This window comes from Canis lupus, chromosome 10 (assembly GCF_048164855.1).
Source record: "Canis lupus baileyi chromosome 10, mCanLup2.hap1, whole genome shotgun sequence".
NCBI classification, from domain to species: Eukaryota; Metazoa; Chordata; class Mammalia; order Carnivora; family Canidae; genus Canis; species Canis lupus.
In genome coordinates this window covers 38,497,470-38,517,515 of record NC_132847.1, presented here as the reverse complement: position 1 = coordinate 38,517,515, position 20,046 = coordinate 38,497,470, and the positions used below count along the sequence as shown (strand labels likewise).

At 38.1% G+C, this 20,046-nt stretch overlaps 1 protein-coding gene across 2 annotated transcripts in view; it reads right to left on the bottom strand.

The window, feature by feature from the left end:
- Positions 1 to 20,046, bottom strand: part of CNTLN (centlein) — a 331,003-nt gene that overhangs the window by 307,120 nt on the left and 3,837 nt on the right. For both annotated transcript variants that reach the window (XM_072841469.1, XM_072841470.1), the window contains exon 2: positions 15,341 to 15,429. In XM_072841469.1, the coding sequence (XP_072697570.1) occupies positions 15,341 to 15,429 (89 nt within the window). The remainder of the gene's footprint in view (positions 1 to 15,340; positions 15,430 to 20,046) is intronic.

Below are 20,046 nucleotides of genomic sequence, written 5' to 3'. Positions count from 1 at the left end.
AATGCACTGACTAATAATATCATCATTACTGAAAGTAGCACAATCAGACATTTCATTTGAGATATCCTATGAAGTACATGGAATCTATGAAATATTTATGTCAAAACAGTTGAACCTGAATATAATCAAGCTTTAGATTTACCTTTCAGTTTATAATAATTAAAGAGGAAAAGTTAAACTGATAACACAAGGAAGCAAGTGAGTGAATCCAGAATACAAGATCTTCTAAAGGACAACTAATAACCATGTTTGTTTAACAAGATGATGCCATAAATAGAAGAGTACAGGCTGTTTGAGACTAAAGAGACATAATCCACCGATCAAAGTTATTACAAAAAGATTTGGATAAGACAGTAAGTGTCTTCTGATGTGATATAATAAGAATTATATAATTATACCTAACAAGATTTTTGCCAAAACATGAGACCTGAATAAGCTTCTAGGTCTAATTACAAGTTTATGGTAACTATAGGATATAGAGCATTACAATCAGAAAAATCGAAAATGTGAGAACATCTACAGCATAAATAACCATTTCATTTTTTTTTTTTTTTAAGTTTCAAGGAAAGGGGCACTGGGTAACTCAGTTGCTTAAGCTTCTGACTCTTGATTTCAGCTTATAGGTCATGATCTCAGGATCATGGGATTAAGCCCCTCATTGTGCTCCTCACTCTGTGCTCAATAGGGAGCCTGCTTAAGAGAGTCTCCCTCTCCCTTTGCCCCTCTCCCCTCAAATAAATAAGTTTTTGAAAAATAAATTAAGTTGCAATGAGAAAGAGAAGGATAAGGAATCTATATATTCAGTGGGTAGACTATGTTTGGGTCCTCATACAACAATTTTTTTTTTCTGAAGAGAAAGAGAGAGAGCACAAGCAGGGAGGGGATTTAGAGAGAGAAAGAATCTCAAGCAGGCTCCACACTCAGCACCCCCAGAACAAACCAACTTTTAAAAGAAGTATGAGACTAGGGGCACCTAGGTGGCTAAGCATCCAATTCTTGATTCTGACTCAGGTCATGATCTCAGGGTCATGAGACTGAGCCTCACATGGGTCTCCATACTGAGCATGGAGCCTGTTTGAGATTCTCTCTCCCTCTCACTCTCTGCCTCTCCACCCCTCCTTGGGCTTTCTCTTGCACATTCTCTCTCAAAAAAGAGAAAGAGAGAGAGAGATTAATAAGAATAAGTAGAAGAAGAAATACTAGTAGTAGTAGTATGAGACTACTGGAGAAATCTGAAAACTGAGTGGCTGATTATATTTGGGAATGATTATGGAACTTTAGCTATGATAAAGATTCTATAGTTATATTAAAAAAAGAGCCCTTATCTTTTAGACATATACAGCATCTTCATTCAAGGACTAAGAATTTGTGAATTTGCATATTCACTTATTCATTTATAAGCCTACAATCAATACCCATGGCAATTTTAGTCATTTGCAGGCATGCCCAAAGCAGCAAAAAATGTAAGTCACCCAAATCACATGTTGCCAACTGAGGTAAAACAGGGGATGTTCTGTGTCAGTTCTCATACCATAACCAAGTGTTTTTATCATGGTCTATTTAGTGCCACATTTTTCAAAACTTTACACTTTTTGTTGATGATGATGATTTCACTGTTAAAAATGATCACCAGGGGCGGGGCAAGCTGGCAGAGGAGTAGGGTCCTCAACTCACCTGGCCCCACCAACTTACCTAGATAACTTTCAAATCATACTTAAAACCGACTAATTCAACCTGAGATTTAAAGAGAGAACAGCTGGAACGCTGCTGAGAGAAGATTTTGTGCTTCTAACAAGGTAGGAAGGCGGAAAAAATAAAATAAAAAGAATCAAGTGGGGGAGGGGCCCCGCAGGAGCCGGGCAGCAAGAGCCTCTGGGACAGAAGAGCCCAGTCCCCGGAGAAGCGGGAACTTTAAAAAATCCATACGGATTCTTCCCAGACGGAAAGGCGCTCAGCAGGGAAATTGGGCAGAACCGCAGGAGGGGCCGTGGGGCCTCCAGCCTCCCGGGGCCACTAACAGAGGACGTGCGCCCGGCGGAGGGCGCCCCACACCCCGCGGGCCGAGCGCAGTAAAGGGCTGGAGCGCCCGGCGGGGCCTCGGGGAGCAGCTGGTCGGTCAGGTGGGAGCTGCGGGCGGAGGGGGCTGCGCCCTGCTGCCTTCGGGAGCTGCGGCCCGGGAGCGAGATCCCAGCAGCGCAAGCCCCGGAGCCCAGGGCACCGGGGACACAGCCCAGGATCCTGCACTCCCCCCGGGAAAGAGAGGCGGGGACGGCCCAGGACAGCAAGGATGCTCCTGCCACCACCGGACGCCCCCGAGCTGTGCAGGTCAGCACCCTCCGCCCCCGGAGCATCCAGGCCAGCGCAGACTGGGAGACTGTGGCAGGTACTGCGGGAGCTGACTCTAAAGCTGGAGAGCTGGCCGCTGCCAGTGTCGTTGTTCCTCCTGCTGTCATTGTGTGCCTTGGGAGGGGGCGGGGCAGCCAGGGGACAGAGGCCTCACGGGGTCAACAGCTCACCTGAGCCGTGCACACACCTAAGAATCAGCACTGCAGGCCCTTCCCCCCGAAGACCAGCTGGAAGAACAGGGGAAGAGCAAGTTCTTGACCAAGCAGCGCTGGAAAGCTCCAGGGAAAGTCAAGGGATTTATAGTATATAGAACCAGAGGGTACCCCTCCTTCTTTTTTTTTCTTCCTTTTTCCAGTACAACTCGTTTTTATATCAGAGTGTAAATTTCCAATTTTTTTTTCTCTTTTCCCACCTTAACTACAATATTTTACCACCTCTTCATTTTTAAGGTTCTTCCTTTTTTACTTTCATATACGCACAATTACAGATCCTAGATATATTTTCCACTTCTAGATTCCCTTCAACATACTCAACTTATTTTTGGGACATATATATGTTTTTTGTTTTGTTTTGTGCTTTTTGTTTTCTTTGCCTCATTTGTTCTACAATGGTGGAAGTTAATACCTTATAAAACATGACCAGCTTGCACCCAGAACCAAGTGGCATACCATGCTGGTTCATTCTGAGACTCCTCATTCACATTCTGCCCCCCCTCTTTTATCTCATTTATGTTTTGGTGGTCAATGTTGGACCCTCTACAAGTATTTCTGGTTTATATAAATTTGGAACTGAGCATCTTATAACATACAGAACTTTAAATACTCAGAAACAAGAGGATCACCCTCTAGAACCCCTCAAGTAGACTACATTCTCCCTCCACTACAATTTCATCACTACCACCATCTCGCAGTGCCCCCTTCATTTTTCTTCTCCTTTTTCTTTCTTTTTTTTTTTTTTTCCTCTCTTGTCTTTAGGATTCCTGGCCTTTTGTTTTTTATTACTTTGTTTTAAAATTTGTTTTTCAACTTTAGTGGTCCTTTTGTTTTATTTCATTCGGATCTTTGTTTTCAATTTCTGGTCTCTGACTTCAGCAGAATCATCTATGGGGAAATTTACTTAGGTCGTGGTTGATATTCTTGATGCAGCCCACTCACACAGCCACTCTGCACTGAGCACTAGAAAGAAGAACTCACCACAAAAGAAAGAATCAGAAACAGTACTCTCTGCCACAGAGTTACAGAATTTGGATTACAATTCGATGTCAGAAACCAATTTAGAAGCACAATTATAAAGCTACTCATAGCTCTGGAAAAAAGCGTAAAGGAATCAAGGGACTTCATGATGGCAGAATTTAGATCTAATCAGGCCGAAAATAAAAATCAACTAAATGGGACACAAGCCTAACTGGAAGTTCCTAACAACAAGGGTTAATGAAGTAGAAGAAACAGTGAGTGACATAGAAGACAAGTTGATGGCAAGGAAGGAAGCTGAGGAAAAAAGAGAAAAAGAATTAAAAGACCATGAGGAAAGGATAAGGGAAATACATAACAGCCTCAGAAGGAAAAAATCCACATATAATTGGGGTTCCAGAGAACGCTGAGAGGGACAGAGGGACAGAAAGCATATTTGAAGAAATCATAGCTGAGAACTTCCCTAATTTGGGGAGGGAAACAGGCATTCAGATCCAGGAGATAGAGAGGTCCCCCCCTAAAATCAATAAAAACCGTTCAACAACTTGACTTTTAATAGTGAAACTTGCAAATTCCAAATATAAAGAGAAAATCCTTAAAGCAGCAAGAGACAAGAGATCCCTAACTTATATGGGGAGAAATATTAGATTAACAGCAACGTCTCCACAGAGACCCGGCAGGCCAGAAAGGGCTAGCAGGATATATTCAGGGTTCTAAATGAGAAGAACATGCAGCCAAGAATACTTTATCCAGCAAGGCTCTCATTCAGAATAGAAGGAGAGATAAAGAGCTTCCAAGATAGGCAGAAACTGAAAGAATATGTGACCACCAAACCAGCTCTGCAAGAAATATTAAGGGGAACCCTGTAAAAGAAAGAGGAAGCCCAAAGAAATAATCCACAAATACAGGGACTGAATAGGTATTATGATGACACTAAATTCGTATCTTTCAATAGTAACTCTGAACGTGAATGGACTCAATGATCCCATCAAAAGATGCAGGGTTTCACACTGGATAAAAAAGCAAGACCCATCTATTTGCTGTCTACAAAAGACTCAATTTTTTTTTTTTTTGAGACTCATTTTAGACCTAAGGACACCTACAGCCTGAAAATGAGACGTTGGAGAACCATTTACCATTCAAATGGTCCTCAAAAGGAAGCTGGGGTAGCAATCTTCATATCAGATAAGTTAAAGTTTATCCCAAAGACTGTAGTAAGAGATGAAGAGGGACACTATATCATACTTAAAGCGTCTATCCAACAAGAGGACCTAACGATCATGAATATTTATGCCCCGAATGTGGGAGCTGCCAAGTATATCAATTAATAACCAAAGTAAAGACACACTTAGATAATAATACACTAATACTGGGAGACTTCAACAGGGTGCTTTCTGCAAATGACAGATCTTCTATTCTAAACACAACATCTCCAAAGAAACAAGAGCTTTAAATGACCAGATGGATTTCACAGATGTATACAGAACTTTGCATCCAAACACAAGTGAATACACATTCTTCTCAAGTGCACATGGAACTTTCTCCAGAATAGACCACATACTGGGTCACAAATCAGGTCTCATCGGATACCAAAATATTGGGATTGTTCCCCTGCATATTTTCAGACCATAATGTTTTGAAAGAAATTTGGAAGAAACTCAAACACGTGGAGGTGAAAGAGCATCCCGCTAAAAGATGAAAGGGTCAACCAGCATATTAGAGAAGAATTAAAAAGATTCATGGAAACTAATGAAAATGAAGATACAACTGTTCAAATTCTTTGGGATACAGCAAAAGCAGTCCTGAGAGGGAAATGCATCACAATACAAGCATCCCTCAAAAAACTGGAAAAAAAACTCAAATACACAAGCTAACCTTGCACCTAAAGGAAGTGGAGAAAAAACAGCAAATAAAATCTACACCCCAGCAGAAGAGAGTTAATAAAGATTCAAGCAGAACTCAATGAAATAGAGACCAGAAAAACTGTGGAACAGATCAACAAAACTAGGAGTTGGCTCTTTGAAAGAATTAATAAGATAGATAAACCATTAACCAGCCGTATTAAAAACAAAAGAGAAAAGACTCAAATTAATAAAATCACCAATGAAAAAAGTGATATCACAACCAATACCAAAGAAATACAAACGATTTAAAAAACATATTATGAGCAGTTATATGCCAATAAATTAGGCAATCTAGATGCAATGAATGCATTTCTGGAAAACCACAAACTACCAAAACTGGAACAGGAAGAAATAGAAAACCTGAACAAGCCAATAACCAGGGAGCAGTCATCAAAAATCTCCCAAGACACAAAAATCCAGGGCCAGATGGCTTCTCAAGGGTATTCTACCAAACATTTAAAGAAGAAACAATACCTATTCTACTAGAGCTGTTCCAAAAGATAAAAAGAGACGGAATACTTCCAAACTCATTTTATGAGGCCAGCATCACCTTAATTCCAAAACCAGACAAAGACCCCACCAAAAAGGAGAATTATAGACCAATAGCCCTGATGAAACACAGATGCAAAAATTATCAACAAGATACTAGACAATACAGTGCATTAAGAAGATAATTCACCATAACTAAGTGGGATTTATCCCCAGGATGCAAGGCTGGTTCAACACGTGTAAAATAATCAACGTGATAGATAATATCAACAAGAAACAAAACAAGAACCATATGATCCTCTCAATAGGCGCAAAGAAAGCATTTGACAAAATACAGCATCCATCCCTGCTCAAAACTCTTCAGAGTGTAGGGATAAAAGGAACATTCCTCAGCATCTTAAATGCCATCTACAAAAACCCGACAGCAAATATCATTCTCAAAAGGGAAACACAGAAAGCCTTTCCCCTAAGAGCAGGAACACGACAGGGATGTCTACTCTCACCACTGTTATTCAACATAGTACTAGAAGTCCTAGCCTCAGCTATCAGGGAACAAAAAGAAATAAAAGGCATTCAAACTGGCAAAGAAGAAGTCAAACTCTCCCTCTTCACAGATGACATGATACTATACATAGAAAGCCAAAAAACTCCACCCCAAGATTGCTAGAGCTCATACAGCAATTTGGCAGTGTGGCAGGATACAAAATCAATGCCCAGAAATCAGTGGCATTTCTATACACTAACAATGAGACTGAAGAAAGAGAAATGAAGGAGTCCATCCCATTTACAATTGCACCCAAAAGCATAAGATACCTAGGAATAAACCTAACCAAAGAGGTAAAGAATCTATACCCTGAAAATTACAGAACACTTCTGAAAGAAATTGAGGAAGACACAGAGAGATGGAAAAATATTCCATGCTCATGGATTGGAAGAATTAATATTGTGAAAATGTCAATGCTACCCAGGGCAATTTACATGTTCAATGCAATCCCTATCTAAATACCATGGACTTTTTTTTTAAGATTTTATTTATTTATTCATGACAGACACAGAGAGAGAAAGGCAGAGAAACAGGCAGAGGGAGAAGCAGGCTCCATGCAGGGAGCCCGACGTGGGACTGGATCCGGGTCTCCAGGATCACACCCTAGGCTGCAGGCGGCACTAAACTGCTGCGCCACCAGGGCTGCCCACCATGGACTTTGTTAAGAGAGTTGAAACAAGTAATCTTAAGAGTTGTGTGCAATCAGAAAAGACCCCGAATAGCCAGGGGAATATTGAAAGAGAAAACCAGAGCTGGGGGCATCACAATGCCAGATTTCAAGTTGTACTACAAAGCTGTGATCATCAAGACAGTGTGGTACTGGCACAAAACCAGACACAAAGATTAATGGAACAGAACAGAGAACCCAGAAATGGGCCCTCAACTCTACGGTCAACTAATATTAAACAAAGCAGGAAAGACTATCCACTGGTAAAATGACAGTCTCTTCAATAAATGGTGCTGGGAAAATGGGACAGTCATGTGCAGAAGAATGAAACTAGACCATTCTCTTACACCAGACACAAAGATAAACTCAAAATGGATGAAAGATCTAACTGTGAGACAAGAATCCATCAAAATCCTAGAGGAGAACACAGGCAACACCCTTTTTGAACTTGGCCACAGCAACTTTTCTGCAAGATACATCTATGAAGGCAAGGGAAACCAAAGCAAAAATGAACTATTGGGACTTCAACAAGATAAAAAGCTTCTGCACAGCAAAAGAAACAGTCAACAGGGCATCCCTGGGTGTCTCAGTGGTTTAGCACCTGCCTTCGGCCCAGACTGTGATCCTGGGGTCCCAGGATTGAGTCCCCCCACCATCAGGCTCCCTGCATGGAGCCTGCTTCTCCCTCTGCCGTGTCTCTGCCTCTCTCTCTCTCTCTCTCTCTCTCTCTCTCTCTCTCTCTGTGTCTCTCATGAATAAATAAATAAACTCTTTTAAAAAAAGAAAGAAACAGTTAACAAAACTCAAAGACAACCTACAGAATGGGAGAAGACATTTGCAAATGATGTATCAGATAAAGGACTAGTATCCAAGATCTATAAAGAACTTATTAAACTCAACAGCAAAGAAACAAACAATTCAGTCATAAAATGGGCAAAAGACATGAACAGAAATTTCACTAAAGAGGACATACACATGGCCAACAAGCACATGAGAAAATGCTCTGCATCACTTGCCATCAGGGAAATACAAATCAAAACCACAATGAGACACCACCTCACACCAGTGAGAATGGGGAAAATTAACAAGACAGGAAACCACAAATGTTGGAGAGGATGTGGAGAAAGGGGAACCCTCTAGCACTGTTGGTGGGAATGTAAACTGGTACAGCCACTCTGGAAAACTGTGTGGAGGCTTCTCAAAGAGTAAAAATAGATCTGCCCTACGACCCAGCAATTGCACTGCTGGGCATTTACCCCAAAGATACAGATGCAGTGAAACAGGGAACAACTGCACCCCAATGTTTATAGCAGCAATGTCCACAATAGCCAAACTGTGAAAGGAACCTCAGTGTCCATCGAAAGATGAATGGATAAAGAAAATGTGGTCTATATATACAATGGAATATTACTCAGCCATCAGAGGAGACGAATACCTACCATTTACTTCAACATGGATAGAACTGGAGGGTATTATGCTAAGTGAAGTAAGTCAATAGGAGAACAACAAACATTATATGGTTTCATTCATTCGGGGAATATAAAAAATAGTGAAAGAGATTAAGGTGGAAGGAGAGAAAAGGAGTGGGAAATATCAGAGAGGGTGATAGAACATGAGAACATGAGAGATAGAACATTCCCTAACTCTGGGAAACGAACTAAGGGTAGTGGAAGGGGAGGTGGTAGGGAGATGGGGTGACTGGGTGTCGGGCACTGAGGGGGGCACTTGACGAGATGAGCACTGGGTGTTATACTGTATGTTGGCAAATCGAACTCCATAAAAAAAATATTCAAAAAAAAAAAACAATTTAAAAAAATGATCACCGGGCATACTGCTAAAGTGCTACCTAGTGTTCCTAAGTGCAAGAAAACTGTGATGTGCCTTTTGAAGTAAAGAGTATATTAGACTACTTTTGTTCAGGCATGAGTTACAGACTATCATGAGTTCAACAGTAATGAATACTGGGTGTTATGCTAAATGTTGGCAAATTGAACTCCAATAAAAAAATTAAAAATAAAATACCAAAAAAATAATAATCCAGTAGCGGTAAAGGGAACAGAGAAGGAAGTAGAAGTTTACTGATAAAATAAGGTTGGTCATGTGTTGATAACTGTTTAAGCTGGGTGATGAGTAAACATGGGATTTCATTAATATTTTATCTCTGCCTTTGCCTCTAATTGAAATATTCCATAATAAAAGGTAAAACACATGCATACAAATATATGTACAAGCATACCTCGTTTTACTGTGCTTTGGTGTATTACGCTTTGCAGATATCAAGTTTTTCACAAATAGAAGGTTTGTAACAATCCTGTGTCAAGTAAGTCTATTGGTACCATCTTTTCCAACAGTATTTTCTTACTTCATGTCTCTATGTCACACTTTGGTAATTTTTGCAACATTTCAAAGTCTTATATCTGTTTTGGAGCACCACGGACCACATGCATATAAGACGGCAAACTCAATTGATAAATATGTGTGCTCTGACTGTTCCCCCAACTAGCCATTCCCCCATATCCATCTCTTTCTCTCTCCTCAGGCCTCCCTATTCCCTGAGACACAACAATATTGAAATTAGGCCAGTTAATAACCCAACAGAGGTCTCTAGTTTCCAAGTGAAAGGAAGAGTTGCACGTCTATATTTAAATCAAAAGCCAGAAATAATTAAGCTTAGTAAAAAAAGGCATGTCAAAAGCCAAGATAGGCCAAAAGGTATGCCTCTTGCACCAAAACGTTAGCCATGTGTGAATGCAAAGGAGAAGTTCTTGAAGGAATTAAAGTTTCTACTCTAGTGAACACAAGAATGATAAGAAAGCTAAACAGCCTTACTGCTGATATGGAGAAAGTTTTACTGGCCCGGATAGAAGATCAAACTAGCTACAACATTCCCTTAAGACAAAGCCTAATCCAGAGCAAGGCCTAACTCTCTTCAATTCTGTGAAGCTGAAGAAGTAAAGAAGCTACAGAAGAAAAATCTGAAACCAGCAGAGGTTGGTTCATGAAGTTGAAGGAAAGAAATCATCATCATGATCTAAAAGTGCAAGGTGAAGCAGCAAGTGCAAGCTGTAGCAAGTTATCCAGAAGATCGAGCTTAAAGAATTAACAAAGGTGGCTACATTAAATGGCAGATCTTCAATATAGATGAAACAGCCTTCTATTGGAAGAAGACACAATCTAGGACGTCCATAGCTAGAGAGAAGTCAATGCCTGGCTTCAAAACTTCAAAGGACAGGCTGACTCTATTGTTAGGGGCTAATAACGCATCTGGTGACTTTAAGTTGAAGCCAATCCTCATTTATCACTTTGAAAACTCTAGGGTCATTAAGAATTACACTAAATCTACTTTGCCTGTGCTCTATAAATAGAACACCAAAGTCCGGATAACAGTACATCTATTTATAACATGATTTCCTGAATCTTTTAAGACCACTGTTGAGAACTATTGCTTAGGAAAAAAAAAAAAAAAAAAAGATTCCTTTCAAAATGTTACTGCTCACTGACAATCTACCTGGTCACCCAAGACCTATAATGGAAAATGCTTTCATGGCTGCTAACACAACAACCATTCTGAAGCCCATGGATCAAGAAGTCATTTCAACTCTCATGTCTTATAACTTTAGAAATTGATTTCGTGGGATCCCTGGGTGGCGCAGTGGTTTGGCGCCTGCCTTTGGCCCGGGGCACGATCCTGGAGGCCTGGGATCGAATCCCACGTCGGGCTCCCTGCATGGAGCCTGCTTCTCCCTCTGCCTGTGTCTCTGCCTCTCTGTCTCTCTCTGTGTAACTATCATGAATAAATAAATAAAATCTTTAAAAAAAAAAAAAAGAAATTGATTTCGTAAAGCTATAGCTGCCATAGATCATGATTTTTCTGATGGATCTAGGCAAAGTCAATTGAAAAGCTTCTGGAAAAGATTCACCATTCTGGATGCCATTACGAACAGTCATGATCCATGGAAAGAGGACAGAATATCAACAATATCAAGAGTTTGGAGGAAATCGATCCCAACCCCTCATGGAGGACTTTGAGGGATTCAAGACTTTGGTGGAAGAAGTAATTGCAGGTGTGGTGGAAATAGCAAGAGAACTAGAATTAAAAGCCAAGTCTGAAGATGTTATTAAACTGCTTCAATCTCATAATAACTTTAACAGATTATGAGCTGCTTCTTATGGATAAACAAAGAAGTGGTTTCTTGAATGATTTCCTGGTGAAGATACCATAAGATTGTTGAAATGACAACAAAAGGATTTAGAATCTTTCAGAAACTTAGTTGATAAAGCAGCAGCAAGGTTTGAAAGGACGCCATTTTGAAAGAAATTCTACTGTGGGTATATTTTTTTGGCGGGGGGGGGGCCAACTTAGTACTTTTGAATGAAGGTATGTACATTGTTTTTTAGACATAATGCTACCACATACTAATAGGCTATAGTATAGTGTAAACATGTTTATAAGCACGGACAACCAAAAATTTCATTTGACTTGTTTTATTGCAATATTTGTTTAATTGCAGTGGTCTGGAACCAAACCCACAACATCTCCAACGTACGCCTGTATACAGACAAATCCAACCAAAAAACTTACCAGGAAATTACAATATACTGCCAAAAAGTGAAAAAAAAGAGAAGAATTACAGGTAAGAATTTTTCCGAAAGGGTAACTTGGAGCAGTGTAATTCTTTAATTGAGCAGGATTAACCTATTCATTTCAGTATGTTTAGCCATCCCAGACCACAGCCACTATGACAACAGCACCACTACTTGAAACTAATAATGCAAACAAAGCTTTATCCACACAAGGCCATTCATCACAGCAGCATCATACAATTTTAAATAAAATAATCTTAATGTACAAAAGCAAAATACTGATTAAATATAAATATGATGTATCAAAATAATAGAATACATTGTAATCACTAAAAATGATACTATACTTCCTCTTCAAGATGATTTACTTGATGAAGATGATACTGAAATTCATAAATCACACTGCCTTGAATAAATCTCTATCAGCATGGGAAATGAGAAAGGGGCCAAAATGGACCATAAATTTGAGAAACATCTGAAAGAGAAGGATGTGCTCACAAACCCAGAGACAAATCATAATTCAAAACCCAAATGATGCCTATAGTTGAAGAGGAAGCTGCTTTTTCTCAAAAGGCCTGGAGAAAGGCTCTAAGTAACCAATTAGTAAATACAGAGACCAGAAGGCAACAGAAATCAAGACTAATAAAGGAACCATTTACCAAAAGACTGAGTTTCTCACTCATCTCAGCATTTGCCTACAGCAAGGCTGAAGACAACTTTCCTCAATCAAAAGAAAATCTTCAATCTTTAGTTTGAAAAGGCTCACCAAAGGTTGAGAAGGTTGGATTTAAAAAAAAAAAAACAAATTAATAGATGATACTGAAATTTTACAATATTACATATAGAGAGAAAATCCAAAAGCTTAATTTAAGCAAGCTACCTAGAAAGAAGAAAGGATCACTTGCACTGGGATCACATATGTACTTGGCAGTACCTCTGTATGCTAAAAGAAGACACTACACCTATACCTTCAAAAATCTGAAAGAAATTATGTGAACATAAAATTTCATGTTCAGCTAAACTATCAGTCAAGCACAAGGACAAACGAAAGACCTTTTCAGGCATGTAAGGAGTCACAAAGTGGAACATTTGTGCATCCTTTCTGAGAAATAATTTTGAAAATTTAACCCCCCAAAAAGAGAAAGAAAGATGTGGGATCCCAGGAACTGTGAACTAGTCCAAGCATACAATGAAAAGAAATTCTAGGATGATACCTATGAATAGGTTTGGAAAGCAATTGGTCCAAATTCATACCAGAAGCCAATGAGCTCAAGAAAGAACATCTTCGGGATCCCTGGGTGGCGCAGCGGTTTGGCGCCTGCCTTTGGCCCAGGGCGCAATCCTGGAGACCCAGGATCGAATCCCACATCGGGCTCCCGGTGCATGGAGCCTGCTTCTCCCTCTGCCTGTGTCTCTGCCTCTCTCTCTTTCTCTCTTTGTGACTATCATAAATAAATAAAAATTTAAAAAAAATTAAAAAAGAAAGAACATCTTCAACCATTATACAAACAGACATTTTTATTATAAGAAAAAGCAGAAAAGATGGGCAGTTAGAAATTCCAAGAAAAAATAATGTCCAGGAAGACCAAGGTGTAGATATTAAATAGACTTAAATATAGCATTATTTGGGTAACTACTGGACAAACAGAAAGACAATGTATGTGACTTTGATATTGAGACTATTCTTTTTGGAAAGACAAAGATAAAATGGTATGCTATTCTTCCTTTTAGAAGGTGAAAACATACTACATGGTTCTTTAGGAAATGATGCTCACATAACCATAAAAGTATAAATGCCACTTAAACAGGTCTCCAATTTCAAGGTCTCTCATAGTATGACCTATGGACAATATCAGAATTATCTGGAAAGCTTTTTTTTTAAGATTTTATTTATTTATTCATGAGGCAGAGACACAGGCAGAGGGAGAAGCTCCCTGCGGGAGCCTAATATAGGACTCAATCCCAGGACCCGAGGGTCACAACCTGAGCGGAAGGCAGATGCTCAACCACTGTGCCACTCAGGCAGCCCCAGAAAGCTTATTTTTAAAACACTTCTGGACCTCATCCCTAGAAATGCAGTAGATCAGGGGAAAGTCCTGGGGATCTGCATTATAATAAGTTCATCAGGTATATCTTGTGCATATTAAAATTTTGAGAATCGTAGCTGTAAAGTAATAATCTCCAAAATTTCCCATTACATATATTATCAGAAAAAAAGGTTTTTGAGTATCCACCCCCAAATATATGTGCAGTTATTTACAAGCTGTACTTTTATATGTATATCATGTATACTGTATACTGAAAAATAGAAATCTCAAAGGATGAGACAATGACCCAATAACATTTTAATATTTGTTTCTGTCTTGACCTAGAAGAAAGTGAAAATTAAAGACAGTTTTAGTGAGTCTAAAAAAAATACCAAATTAGAAAACTGGAAAATATATACAAATAAAATGAGAGGAGGATAACAAAAGAATCACAAAAAGGACTACTGAAGTCCTGAAAATATATCTTCTAGAATGGTTATTCAGCTAAAAAACAGCGGGATTGAGAGTGATCACATTTCATCTCAAAGATGACTAAAGAAGTAACAAAGATATTTCAACAAAAGGCTTAATTTGGATTATCAAAAAGGAAAAACTGATTAAACTGTACCTATAAGCAACATGAAAAGAAAGTGATTATACGATTTTAAGAGTTCACAATAACCTAAACATATAGGTACGTACCACAGATTTCAAAAAGTTAATTCCAGACAACATTGGAATGATCCTAGGGCTAGACATATATATCAAAGGTAAATATCAAGTTCAAGTTATCAAAAAATGATATTCAGTTTATATAATCATGATTCCAGTAAAGAAAAAGGAAAAGGCATCCATAAGCTTAGCTTCTCACTTAGACAATGTACTGAAATCCATTTAATAGGAAAGCAAGTGTTTTAATTGCTATGCTAAGCATCATGGGACTACTGTATATTAAATATTTCATAAGGAGTACCCAGCATCACTCCACTGTTTCTAATGACCAAGGAGAGGCCCAACAATCTATTGTTAAATGAATAGGCATCCCCAACAGGGTAATACAGAGTGCTAAGTGAAATTCCTCAGCCTATTCCAGAACACTTAACTCTATTCTGGCAAGCTCATCTCAGGATTTAAAGTACACACTGCAGTTACCTCAGGGGCAACATGAGCCATGTCTAGGAAGGGTCATGTCTAGAAAGATGTCAAGAAAGGCAGAGTAAAAAAGCCAAGTAATAGGTACTTCTCCAATTTTTAAAGCTGAGCTATAATAGCACAACACACATATACACAGATACATACAGACACATAGACACACACACATACACACACACACACACACACAACGGTGCCTAAGTCACCGTTTTATCTCTTACTTCCCAAATACATCACAATATGAGCCGAAGATATGGCCTATTTGTATTTGGTGAACTGGCACCCCTTGAAGTAAGTCCAATAATCAGGACATCATGCTCCACATTTATTTGGAAATCAAATCTCTTTAGGGACTTAATGCCAACTTTTCATTTCAAGAATAAGCAAAACAAATTCAACAATCCAAATATTCATAGAAAAATAACTTGGGAGCTCACCTTTCCACAACCAAACTGACTGCTTGTGTGACATCTGGGTTTGTCACCTGGAGACGTTTCCACAAAGACCATACAAATTCTTTATCAGCCTTAAAGAAACAAAAGACATTTTTAATGCATTGCTTTGTACCTAATCAGAGAAGACACTATTTTAAATTTTAAAATGGAAAAAAATCACTTGATTCCCAGTTCTCTAACTATAAAATAGATTCTTGCAAAGTATAACAGGAAAGGTTTATTTTTAAAAAGTTCTTATACTGGTCCCTCACATTCACTTTTACTATTTCTACCACCCATACTTTAGGGTGTAAATGTTAGAATACTGAATATCACAGTAAATTTGCTCTAAAAGAGAACTGTTGTCTATTTACTGCCCCATTTTTTCAGCTCCCGTTTTCAGCAAAATTCCTTGAACAGTCGCCTATAATCACGGTCTCCACTTCCTCACTCCACGTTCACTCTATTACTTCCTCCACTCAGATGTCCCTCCCCACCAAGATATTAAATTTCTTTTCCAAGGTCCTCTATGTAGCCAAATCCCATAGACAATGGGCAGTTTTAGTCCTTAATGCCCAGTTCAGTTGTTAGACAACTGTAATTGAGAGCTGGGAGTCACTTTGGGGGAAGTTTTTAAAAATAGTGATGATCTAGAGATTCTGACTTAATTGGTTTCAGTTAAGGTCCAAGCGCCAGTATTTTTTCAAATTTCCTCAAGTGATTCTGTGCACTCAAGGTTGAGAACCACTGCTCTAGGGGAACTCATTCAGTCACATGGTTTTATCCATCAACTATACACTGAGACTTCCACATTTCCATCTTTAGCGGTTTTCTCCACCCCTAGTGCAGACTCCCAATCTCCAACTGCTTACCCTGCGTTGGTGGTATAGTGGTAAGCATAGCTGCTTTCCAACTGCCTACTCAATAACTTCACTTGAATACCTAATAGTTATCTCAAATTTAACTTATCTAAAAAAATCCTTTATTTCCTACTCTTTCACAAACCTACTCCTCTGCAGCTAAGAAAAGGACACCATCATCTAGTCCTGTTCAAAGGCCTAATACCTACATGTCAATTGATTATTCTCTTTTCCTTACACTTCATATCCAAACAATCAGTAAATCCTATTGTGTTTACCTACAACACATATCCCATTCTAATCACTTCTCACCACCTCCACCACCATTCTCTTACTCCAAATCAACCCCTTCTCTTGCCTAGCCATCCAGATGGTCCCCTAGCCTCCTTATACCTCAAAATCCTCTAGTGGATTCTATTTAGATTAGGAAATAATCCAGACTCAGTATCAAGGTTACAAAAACCTCACATTATCTGACCCCATACATACCTCTCCACCCTCATCTATCACTCTCTCCATTCATTATTCACACGGTTTTTCTTGTTTTACTTGTTCCAGGGCCTTTGCACATATATCATCCACCACATTTTCATGTAAATTTTTCCTCACTTCATTCAGGCCTTTGCTTAAATGTCACCTCAAGAGAATTCTTCCCTGACTACTATATTTACAGCCACCCAAAACCCATAAGTCTCTGATAACCCTTTTACCCTGTTTAATTTTTTTATCACAGAGTATTTCATTTCATAATACTATATTTGATTGGTTGGGTTTGCTTGGTGGCTGATATTTCTATCTGTGTCTGCGTCCATCATCCATTTTCTCCTTCCTGTTAATAATAGCAACCGTTTGGCTCTCTGCTGCCCAGTTAAAATACTGGCCTCTCTTACCTATGGAATGTGGCTGAAGTTCTGCCAATAAAATATAAAAGTTATTGCTGGAAATCTTAAAATTAGACTTATGTCTACCAAATGCGTTACAAAATTTTTTTCCTAGTATGTTGTTGCTTATTTACCTTTATTTATGACGGAGTTTTTGTTTTTTTTTTTTTTTTATGGAAGAATGATTTTCTTTTTTTTTTTTTTTCAGAATCTCATAATTCTGTACCTAGGAGGGGTCAGGGGGGAGCGAATATAGGTTGCAGGGGTAAGAGCAAAACTTCCCCATTAAAATATAAATAAAGATGAAGCCTATTGAGAAAAAGCCAAGTGACAGTAACGGCGAGGATGAGGGGCAGGTATCATGAAGTGCATAAACACTCGCACTTTTCTTAAGAAAAATCCATTCAGAAAGCTGTCATGTCCCTCCTTGAGAGCATCAGAGCACCAACAGGGCTGAGCTGACACATGCAGGGCAGCAGCAGTTCTGAGCTCTCTCTGTTTTTGGAGAAGAGTAATTATTTATTTTATATATTAAAATTTTCCATTTTTTCCATTATGGCTTATGTATTTTACATATGAACTTTTCTAACTGGCTTCTCAGAGATTAGAAAACTATATACCTATACTTTCTTCTAAAATTTTATGTTTTCATTTTTTAAAGCTCAAATCTTTGATTTACTTTGTTCAATTGCTTACTTACTTGTTTTCAAAAGACTTCTAACAGCTTGAGTACTAGAGAGGACTACCTTCCCTAACATTCCTATATATCATGCTTTACCTCTTTAGAAGCAAGAATTTAGAATTTGGGTATTGAAATAATTCAAGTAAAGACAAGAAATGTCAGTATATAAATCACATGTCAAAACTTGCCTGGAAGGTAAGAAAAAATAAGCCATGAAACATAATGTGCTCTAATATTTCTATTTTTAAAAGGTATGTTGAGGAAATTACAAAATCTTTTGAAACCAATATTATCAATAAATTTATCTTACAGCTCACTTCAAAACAAAATACCAAAGATTTATGTGTATTCTCACCCTAAATTTTCTACCTAAAATACAAGCAAGAAAGGCTAGCTTAAATAAAAATGTAAAAGAATAGGTTTTCAATACTCATAAAATTTACTTCCATTTAAATAAGACTTAATAACAAAGGATTTAGCTCTAGCACAGTGAAAGAGATATAGCAAGGATCTTAAAAATCTGATGAAAAAAATCTTTACATTTTAATTTACACATTTTTTCTTTTTCCATTGTTGTTATAGTTAATGGTTATTTCTATAATGGTTACTTCAATCCGCACCATGAGCAAATAACAACATTCTCTTTTTTCTCTAATTTCCAAATTTCTAAACATTCTTTTTTAATTTATGGCCAGCACAGTATTCAGATTCTGTCACCTAAAAATATTCAAATTTATAAGGGATTCCTGATTTGGAAAAAAAGAAAAAAAAAAGCAAGTTTTTTTTGCTAGTAATAAAATGCTTTGAATGGATTATGAGACTATTACATTGTTTTTGTGGGCTTTTCAGTTATTTAAATGCTGTATCATCTTCAATGTGGGTTACACCCCTAAATACTAAAAGGACCCTCTTTCATATGCAAAAAGAAATAGAACTCCCCTTAAAAACACAAAACTAACTTCCAAACTACTCCAGACATTACTAAAACAGGAAACTATTTTCTTATGGTTTCCCTTCCTTTGGGCACATAAATATGTTCTTTTAAAAACATTAAAAATAAAAGCCTTTAAAGACTACTCATAATTTATTCTTATTCTATAACTTTGACACAGAATCAAATAATCTAAAATTAAAATTAGGGGTGCCTAGCTGGCTCAGTCAGAAATGTATGTGACTCTGGTTCTTGGGGTTGAGATCAATACCACACTGGGTATAGAGATTACTAAAAAAAATAATAACAATAATAATTTAAATTTAAAAACCCTACTCCTCACAAAGTTTATTAAACTCAGCCTAGAAGAGTTGACTAAATGCTTAGAGATTTGGATCTATAAATTATCTTAATAATGGATTAGCCTTGACCTTCATTTATCAGCCGGCATGGAAATAAGTATCAGCTTTGCAGACATGGATATCCAAAACTGTCTTTTTCACTGGGTACATACTCTCCCAGCACCTAGTTTATTGTCTGGCAACATAAAAGACCCTCAACTGACCTCTACTGGAGGAATTAATTCAACAAACATGAAAACTATTTCCTATATTTAAATAAATAATTTGCCTATCAGAACCCAAGGAAAACAATGGAATGAGTTTAATTACAAAATATGGCACAAAGCAGCCTCTCAATAAAAATCATTATAAAAAATAATTGCATAAAAAAGATTCACATACCAAAATACAACTACTAACATTGGTAAGGATTCTAATTATACAGTAGGTTCTCAATTTTTTTTTTTCTTCATGAATGACTGGATAAATTTGCAACATACCTAAATATCTAACAAAAAATAGAACTGGCTCAGGGACACCTGGGTGGCTCAGTGGTTGAGCATCTGCCTTCAGCTCAGGGCATGATCTCAGGTCCGGGGATCGAGTCCCGCATCGGGCTCCCTGCAAAGAGTCAGCTTCTCCCTCTGCCTGTGTCTCTGCCTCTCTGTGTGTGTCTCTCATGAATAAATAAATCTTAAAAAAAAAAGAACTGGCTCTCTAAAAACTACAGAACACACGGGAAAGAAATTGAGGAAGACGTAAAAAGATGGAAATACATTCCATGCTCATGGACTGGAAGAATAAATATTGTGAAAATGTCTACACTACCCAGAGAAATTTACATATTAAATGTAATCCCTATCAAAATACCATGGACTTTCTTCACAGAGTTGGGACAAATAATCTTAAAATTTGTATGGAACCAGGAAAGACCCCGAATAGCCAGAGGAATGTTGACAAAGAAAACCAAATCTGGGGGCATCACAATGCCTGACTTCAAGCTGTATTACAAAG